At 36.7% G+C, this 10,117-nt stretch overlaps 1 protein-coding gene across 1 annotated transcript; it reads right to left on the bottom strand.

Annotated features, from left to right (window-relative positions):
• Positions 1–714: 714 nt before the first annotated feature.
• On the bottom strand, positions 715–3,503 carry id4 (inhibitor of DNA binding 4). Its single transcript, XM_079895519.1, has 3 exons — positions 2,799–3,503; positions 2,274–2,332; positions 715–1,347 (listed from the first exon to the last, which is right to left on the bottom strand). The coding sequence occupies exons 1-2, from the start codon at positions 3,129–3,131 to the stop codon at positions 2,288–2,290; spliced, it is 378 nt and encodes a 125-aa protein (XP_079751645.1). The 5' UTR covers positions 3,132–3,503; the 3' UTR covers positions 715–1,347; positions 2,274–2,287.
• Positions 3,504–10,117: the final 6,614 nt, after the last annotated feature.

Consider the following 10,117-nt stretch of genomic DNA (forward strand, 5'->3'; position numbering starts at 1 on the left):
TTCCCTCAAGCGTTATCTATTAAAATCACATAAAGTGTGTAGCTTAGGTGACCTAAGCTACAGAAAAAAAGGTAACCTAAAAATGTGCTTCATCTAAATGAATTGATTTTAACCCAATAAAAAAAAATTCTATTTAAAATGACTGAATTAACCAAAATATATTAGGTTACACCAACTCATTTAAAACTAAGATCAGGTAGAAATAGCTCTTTAACGTATTGCAGGTTACCACTTTTTACAATGTATAAAACTATTTCAAAAATAATGTTTCCGTAATGAAAGATCACACATAAAGCAGCGATTTGAGATGTTCACCTAATTGATTAATAGTAGAACAATATTCTGCACACATTTAGACCTGAATTATGCATGCTATGAAATTATTTTCCACCTTTATGGTAAACAAACTCAGTCTCCATTCCTAAAATTGAAGAAATTATGTACAATTTGTATTCAAAACAGGGTTTTTGTAAATGCCTATGCGTGAGTTATTGTTTAGAAATGTTTTTATTTGTTCGTTTCAAATAATGCATTCTATAAATTAGAATATAATAATATCCCATGCCTTCAGCAAAGCAGCGCTGCAGTGATGTTAACTGATTTAAATGAAATAGTTTCTACCACACACAGGAATCCAATAACAGTTTAATGTATGTTTTTAGTAATTGCGCTCGCAAGCTAATTTAATGCACAGAAAACCGAGCACAAGCAAATCCGTTTATGATGTGAGACCTTTATTAGCAGAACATCATGTAATCATTCACTACACTTATGTGAAAACACAATATTTACAGAACGAAACACTTTCGATAAAAAATATTTTAGAATAATTACAATCAGCTGGTTGAACATATATTCTCTTACACATACATTTATAGAACATCCTCGTTGTTATGTACAGCATTATTTAAGTCAACACTTATCGTAGTTCTTTACAATATTAAACAGCAGGGAAATCCCTGTTCAGAACAAATCACCTGACAATAGATGTCAGATGTTTACGTTTTCATTTTGAGTCATAAAGCTTTACAGTCTGATGGTTTTAGTAAAATTAGATGCAGGTTTCTTATTCATTTATCTGAGGTGTCTTGTTCAAATTGGTGTGAAAGGGGGTTTGGGTGGATGATTCTCTGTCCAAATTCAGCATTTCCCCCGCTGAGAGAGAACAGAATGGGCACAGGAGAAATCTGGCTGGCTTCACCGCATCTTTGACAGCTGACGTTAAAATGTTTACATATTATGATTTAGTAGCTATTAGTTTCAGTGCTGCTCCCCTGCGATTGGGCCTGGTGTGTGTTGGATTCCCTGGTGAAGCTGGGCTTGGCTTTGGATGGGTTCAGTGCACACCTGTGAGAGAGGAATGAATAGAAGGGGTGTGTGAACTGTGTGCTCCAGACTGACTGGCGCCACCGACAAAACAGAGGGCATGCTTGATCAACAACCCAAAACAAACCAGGTCAAACAACAAGCGCAGTGCTACACGGGGCCCGGACCGCTAACCTCACACACACACACACACACGCACATATGCACCCGCTCCAACGCACAGCTGCGGGCCAAACGTCCCGACGCTTCGGTCTGAAGCTACCAACAAACCCCCCTGTTAGCAAGACCGCCACAAGATGGACAGATATTGCGCAACGTACAGCTGGGTTCGAGCGGCTGCCAGAGTTGCAGTCCAGACAGACTGTCACAAAAAACAGCATTCATACTAACAGGGATATTATGGTAATAACTTCCATCTATGAGGTTTTTACTGTCATGACTCTATTAATAATAGCCATCGCAGCTGCATTAGAAGTCTGTTACCCAATTATCCTGACAGTTCAGCCCTGTTCTTTAGCTGTGGATTCTGGGTAATGAAAAGCATTTTTGTGGCTGTTCCCACTGCTGCATGTGTTCAAGCTTGTCTGAAATAGTCTTAATGCGGGATGATTAAAATACTTGGTGTAATTTAATGCAGGGTTGCATCAAAAGGAAAGTGCCAAAATAGCAGCTGATTTAGCGACAAACATGTGGGAATATTTTGGCAGCAAAACTCTAAATTGCAAATTATTTTGTTTAAAATAGTGGTGATGAAATAATTAGTATGAATTCAGGGGTCATGTTTGAAAACCAAATACAGGACTACGAATAGAAGTGCTGAAGAACCCATTTTCTTTAGACCCAGTGAGAATTCCCCAGTGTGTCGGAAGAATTATTATACGTAACCACACGTGAGACATGAAATGAGCCCTTTGAGAATATTTCATATTGAACTTTTATGTACTCACCGGTGTGCAACATTTCAGCGACACAAAATCGAGTCCTCCTTATTGACACCCGTCGTCCTCTGAAAGCAAAGGAAACAGGTGCGTTCATTCTTACTGCGGATAATGGTGAGGTGACATGAGGGCCACAATAACCATCAATAAGCTATTGTACATGGAGTCAATTAAAATAATAATGATCATAGAGGTGATCATATATCACACACATAAAGATTTAGATGTAATACAATATGCATTCATATCTCTAAGATGATATATTATACATGAAGGCTATAAATAAGATTAGATAGATGAACAAAATTGAACACTAAGAAGACATTAAATTGTTTTAACATTTTGGCAAAGAACAAGGAAACACAGGCCTCCAGCAGTCTGGTCTACAGCATCTTATGTGGTTTGGTGCAGTTAGAAACACACCATTGTCACTTCCGTGCGTAATGAGGCTACTGTGCCTTTATCAGTGCCTGTATTACACAGCCATTATCAGCACAGTTTTAAGTGAATGTTTCGGGTCCTCCTGCTGCTTACCTGCTCTGTGTTGATCTGTGTGAGAGGGGTCCGTGTGGAGGCGGGTGGGCTCGTCTGTTTTAGGAGAGACGGGTGCGTCTCCAACGCCAGCTGCAGGTCCAGGATATAGTCAATGACATGCTGGAGGATCTCCACTTTACTGACTTTCTTATCCTGCGGAATAGTGGGCACCAGGCGCTTGAGTCGGCTGTAGCAGTCGTTCATGTCGTACTGCAGACAGAAAAGATCCTCCTCTTCCATTTTGCATCGGCTGCGCTCCGTCAAATAACGCAAGGGGAGCTGAGTGCAGCCAGAAGAAACCTTGTGAGGGCGAACCGGTGCGCTGGCCTTCATTGTAATAAATAAAACCACAAAGAGCTAAACGAGATGGGAGAACGAAAACAACAAACGTGCGCGGGACGCAACAAGAGGTTTCGTGTAAAACGCAATTTGGTGCACGCAAGAAAAGAAGAGCAGTTCTATCCTGACCACATCTCCTCTCTGAGTGTGAACGCACTGTGTGAGACAGCGGAGGAGTTGAGGCTGGTCATATATAGAGGAAAAGGGGAGGCGCCACCCGCTCGAGCTTTGACAGTCACTGCGCGAGGAGAAACCGGTCAGTCACGAGCTCCCGTGATGATGGAGCAGCGCGCGACCTGTAACTGCGGAGGGGCTCGAGCGCACATAAGAGGCTGCTGAGTGAAACGTTTGTGTGTGTGTGTGTGTGTGTGTGTGTGTCCGCGTGTGGATTTATGTGTGTGTGTTTCCAAAACAGAGATAATGAAAAAGATACAAAAAATGTTCCTTCGCTTAATGAACAAACATAATTTTCATTGTGTGCCTATGGTGCTTTTAAACACACGGGGCAAGTTGTCATAAAGGGAAAATGAAAATGATCCATAGAAGTGGTTTCCACCTAGTTTAAAACCCCCTTAAATTATTGTAAGGCTATTATAATTATTGTGGATTCAGTTCCTCAAGTTAAAATGCTATATAGCTTTTGAACTAAACAAGTGAACACATTTTAAACTTTACTATTCAATCAAGGGGCAACTAGATAATGAAAGCAGATTTTAACTGAAATTGCTACAACAATGGGATAATACACTTTACAATTAGTTAATATTAATGCATTAACTATAACATTAACAATCTTTGTTAACGTTAATATAAATACAAACTGTTCATTTTTAGTTCATGTTAGTGCAGGTCCATTAAAATATGGACAGATACTATTTATTTTAATAATGTATAAATGTTGACATTAACATTGCTAAGATTAATACATACTTTAGTATATAAGTATATAATACATGTATTTTTCATTGTTAGTTCATGTTAACTAATGTAGTCACGTAATGTTACCAGATGGAAACTTACTGTACAGTGTTACCTTGAAAGTATGAACTGTGTTCTCAGGAAAGAGATTTTCATCAATCTCTAGTCAGGCAGTTTTTATTGAGTTTCCCTCACACAGATAAACACAAGTTGTGTGAGTTTCCCTCACACAGATAAAGAATGACTGATTGATTAGCTGTGTTTGATGGGTTTCTGCATGTTTCCGTGTGTGTGTGTGTGTGTGTGTGTGTGTGTGTGTGTGTGTGTGTCTGTCTGTACTGTATGTGTGTGCATTTAAAAAGAAAGCATGTTTTCCATAGAAAATAAAACGTAATTTCATGGGAAAAACATTTCAAAAGATTTTCATTTTAATCCTATTGTTTGTTATGTTTATTTGCTTGGTCAGTGTCTTTATGGGTTTTTGGTTCTGTCTCTGTTGTAAGCTGTAAGCACCATTGAAATAACTGAAACAATTTGGTGAAATGATATGGAAATGTAATGTAGTCAAGACATGCCTGGAACTACTTTAGCAGTGTGCAAACACACCTAATGTTCATTAACCAATCAGAATCAAGCATTCATCAGCCCAGAAGTACATATTTATAATTGAACATAAAGTAATGGCCTGTTGACAACTATTATAAAGTGTTGCCATACAATATTTTTTATCATTAACATGATTGGAAGTATGGAAGCAAAGCAAGTGAACTGAAAAATCTCTCTAATTACAGTAGGAAAGCAATTTTGTAAAACATTTATACAAAAAGGAATCAGTCAATATTCATTTGCAAAATTCTTGTGAAGTGCTCAAACACTTCACATTGAAGCACTGAAAGAGCAGGATGTTGTTGATGTTTATGACAACATCCAGTTGCTCATAAAGGCTATGATTGGTCATGGAGTCATGAACATTAACATATTCTACTGTAGGCATCTTTCTTTCAAGCATTCTCCAGAAGAGGTTTTTGTTTATGTAGAGTGAATGAATCACCATTTAGCCTAACTCATTTCATTAATTTTGTGTGCCAGCCTTGCCACAGTGCAGAGCTATATTCCCATAGTCTTTATCGGAGATTCATGGGTCTCGCACTACAGACGGACCGGCGCCGTGATGTCACTTATTCACAGCAGCCCACTTTCAAATAGTCTCACATCTGTGGCAAGTTGCCAAGGCGATGGAAATGCTTCCCCGCTGGTGGCAACAAGTTAGAATCCGCTTTGCCTTTCCTCTCACTTTGATGCATGGAATCGTGTAGCGTTCTGCCTGGCTAGAATTTGTATGTGTGTGATATGTATTAGGTAATCATGAGTCTTTGTCATGAAAAATTCTACTTGCCTTCTTCAGGTGGGTTGGCCAAACACCCTGCAGCTTAGCAGGTGCAAAGAGTTTGCAAATAGCGCTATCCGTCATGTTCTGAAAAGGGGTCCTCAAAACGGAGCGCTGGCGTCCTCCTTTGAAAACAAAACCACTTACGATGCATAAAGCTCTGCAATTAGCACATCACAACAAAAATCCTCGGCATTCTATTCTTGTTTAGTCAGAACTTGCTTTGGTAATGCAGTAATGCAATATTAACATTCTGATTAACGAATTGGTAGCGCTCAGTTGAATGTGCTAGTTCACCATTAGCTAATCAGTAACTACTGTTTTTTCATACCTCCCGGAGAACTACAAAGAGCTACTGGTTTACTGTTGTTAATACGTAGGTATTGATACGTAACTTTCAAAGACACAAAACGTACTTTTTTGTACGTTTGGATAGATGCTGAAACGTATTGTATGGATGTGTCTACAACATTTAAACGTAGCATTATTACGTTTTTACAGCTACAAAATGGTAAAATATTTACAAATCTTTCGTATCATAAAGATATATCTGTATAATTTCCCTTTTACCATTTTATAGATAAATGTAAGATCCCTTAACCCTACTTCCAAACCTAAACATACCCATTTTATACAGAATATAAAAAATTTTAAAAACGTAATGGACAAAGATGTGTAGGCAAAAGACAATTTTAGTAACAATATAGTAAAGATATTTTGAGCCGCTAAACCTACTAAAACCCCTAGCCATTTCTTAAAACTACGTAAAGTTATGGGAAAAAAACACAATAGACAGACAAGTGTAATCACAATAATTTATTTATTGCGAAAATGTCAAAAGCGGTACCAAAAGTTGTTCACATGAGGATGTGTTGCAGTCGTAGTCCTCTCTGGTGGTATATAATAGTTTTGTATGAGGTACAGAACAGAATTTAAAGTCCCCCTGTAGTCAATAATTTGATCCGTTAAAACTCATCTTTGAGTTTTGACTAAAATTTTCCTTGAAAAAAATTCTTCATGCCTTAAAATAGCTTGAATGTAACTCTACACCCTTGCCTCATTTAGTATACGTGGTTCTATGAATATGCAAATTAGCCCCGCCTCCACGCACTCACACGAGCTCAGAGATCCACTCGTTGCTGATCACACTTTGACGTGATTGGTTACAAGGTAGTTTGTGACGTAAGAAACACCAGCGATTTCAAACCGTGTTTTTGAGACTGTCTTTGGTTCACTGCAGTTTTTAGGAGAAAATACTCAGCAATGATTTTGACTTATGAATTTGTACATGGTTTGTCTTAAAACCTATTTAAAAAAAACACATAAACATATAAACAACATCAAAAGCTTTGATTTTCACCACAGGGGGCCTTTAAATTATGTATCCATGAAAATGTTAATCCGGCTTCACTCTGTGAAGGCGGGCATTTCCCAATTTCAAATGTACATCAAAACAGCATGTCACTATCTTTGACAAAGCAAGCAAGAGCCAATGAGCGTTTGATATCACTGCCGTAAAACATGTCGTAACGCTTCTTGAGGCTGCAGTTTTTGAATATGAATTCATCATAACGAGCACGGAATTTGACGTTTACAGTCGCTGCTATATGGAGATGAAGATCACTGAATAAAGGGCTGAATTTGGATCTGATCCTCACAAACGTATGGATTCTAAAGATTTGAATTACAGCAAGCAAATAAAATTGATGTCTTTTGTGAATTTATGTTGTGTTTTGGTGTATTTTATGGTTCTATTGTCAGTCGCTGTATGGAAGAAACACATTCTATGAGGAGAAAATGCCTTTTGTGTCTCACGGCAAACAAACGAAATATTACAAAATGGTTGTCATTGATATGACAATTGAATACAATAGAATCAAAACATTAATGCCACGATTTTAAATAGGAATAAGTACAAACGTCGGTAAAGTTGTTCATAGGTAAATAATTTACGTTTTAGTGCTATCAATATGGCAATTTTATACATTTCAATGTGTATGAAAACGTAATTTAATGAAGGCCAACATGAGGTAGAACTACACTTAAAGTAAAAATACACACGTATTCACTTTGACATACTATGTACTTATTATAGTAATCACAATAACTGGGTAATAACTAGGTACTAACCCTGAACCTACCCCTAAACCTAACCTTAACCCATGAGGTTACCTTAACCAGTACTTTCTTAGGTAACTACAGTACACTGTAAGTACACATAAGTGCATGTACTGTAAAACAAAGTGCAACCGAACTACTATACAGGTTCATAATCAGAGTAAAGCACAATGTATAATTAATTCTAAAGTAAAGATCATGGTAACGTACTAGTAATGATTTAAGTATTACCAAATTACTAATTATTTGGAACAGTATTCTAAAGTGAAAAGCATGATTCCTCCCTAGTAATAACTGAGTGACTTGTAAGATTTTGACGTTTTGGAAGGTTTTGGATAGTAATGACTCATGTTACTACATCTTTCTAAAGGAATTACTGGCCAATTGGAACAGTATTTTAAAGTGAAGATCATGGTAACCCACAAGTAATGACTCAAGTGTTACCAAATCCGTCAGAAGCAATTACTATCCCAAACCTTAAAAACCTCAAAAGCTTAAAATGACTTCAGTATTCACTTTAGAATACTGTTCCAAATAATTACAGTAGTCATTCTTTCTGTAGGATTTGGTAATACTTGAGTTATTATTAGGTTACCATGATCTTAACTTTAGAATTAATTATACATTCATTATGCATTATCCACATTAATTACCATGCATAGTTCTTAGTATTCCTCTGGGAGGTATGAAAAAACGATTAGCTAACAGTAAACTACTGCATTCAAGTTCTATAAGTTTGAGTTCTATTACTTACTAATTCGTTAACTGGAATTTGTTGTTTGTTAATAGTAGTTATACTAGAATGTTAATATTGCGTTACTCATTTGTTCCTAGTTATTTATTAATGAAGGAACATTATCCTCAAGTGTTACCAAATGTCATGTGGTGTGACTCTCTAAAAACATAATGATATTTATGAATTCATTTTTGAAAATAATGAATCATTACTGTGGACACTCTAATCAAAATACATTATTACTTTTTGACATTTGACATAACTTTTAGTCATGTGTCATATGTAATTCTTTCATGAAAATAGTATGAATGTACTTGGCACACTTTTAAAAACACATTAATCATAATATCTTTGAATGCATGATTCAGATCTCTTTAATATGCTAATATTTTGGAAGACTTTTTAACCTGACTGCATTTTGTGTTTTGTGTACTGGTAGTTATTTGGCATTATCCCTGGAGGGGTTTGTGTCCATTCAGGTGAAGAGAACAGACATCTCACTATCTTTTTCAAAGACAGCTCTTCAAAAGAGACAAGTGTATGAATCTTTGATGGTAACCTTTCCCAGAATACCTCTCCATCTCTCTTTCACTCTCTATTTCAACCCCCAGGCAACAGGATACACTGTAAAGCTTGATGTCTGCAGGCACCGTTACAGAACTTATCAAATGTGTCTTTTCATCCTTTCATCCAACAAAATACAAGTTTCTTTGCAAATTAACCTCTTGAATGCTTAAATGTCAATTTTATTGTAAAATTGTACGTGTATAATGTCGGCATACTTGTTTTATTTAAAGGTGAACTGCGTAATTTTTTTTATGTCAATACACTTTATACCAACTTATTATGCAAAGGCAATTCATTAATAGCCTGATTCCCCCGAAAAGTGTAAGCACTGAATCTGTGGCACTATCAAATATTTTTCTGTTTGTATGTGCATTCTGACCAGCCTAACAGCAACACTGATTCAACCAATAGTGTGAGCTTGGGGGCGGGTCTATGTGTTTGTCCAACCATGGCAGACAGAATAGAGTAGAAATGTGCACTTGTAGTGTACTTCAAAATGTAAAAAGTAGGCTATCTACATTTTAAAAAAATGTTTACTTGCAGATAATACAATATTAATAAAACAAAAGGCCTCTTTTAATGAGTTTACTTTGTATTAATGTCAAATTAAATGTTTTAATTTAAAGTACAATCATTATGTTTTTACCATCATGCTTTAAAGACACCTATTTTGATTTATTGACTATTAAACTAATGTAACGTTTTTAGTTTGTTTTTGATCTGTTTTTCTGTTCTGTTCTAGACAGAGTTTCATTGGCTATGTTTACATGCACACCTTTTGTTTCAATCGGAATGATCTGAAACATGAAACTGATTAGGAGACGACGAGCACATGAACCGTTATACCTTCCTGTGCTGATAAATTTATCAAACAGTAAAAACGCCCCTTCCCGCACCCAAAATAAAGTGTAATAAAGCATGAAGTGAGGACTGATGGGACGTTGTTCTGCTCCACTTCACAGACGATGAGTGGTAGGAGAATTTTAGAATAACAGAAAATTATTTAACAACAGCTGCAGCTCGTTCTGTGCATCATACGTCATTACGCCATTGCTACGTCATGGCACATGCATTTCAATCCAATCAAGTGTTCACATGTTCTCTTGATCAGATTAGAAATGGAATAAAATACCCCTTTCAATCCGATCGAAATTTCAGTTGGATCGAGCTCAATCGAATCGATTAAGGTGTTTGCATGAAGGATTTCAGTCCGATTGATTATTTGTCAATCCGATTATTTGGTTGCATGTTACC

The sequence above is a fragment of the Squalius cephalus genome (genome assembly GCF_949319135.1).
Source record: "Squalius cephalus genome assembly, chromosome: 15".
In the NCBI taxonomy this organism is placed as follows: domain Eukaryota; kingdom Metazoa; phylum Chordata; class Actinopteri; order Cypriniformes; family Leuciscidae; genus Squalius; species Squalius cephalus.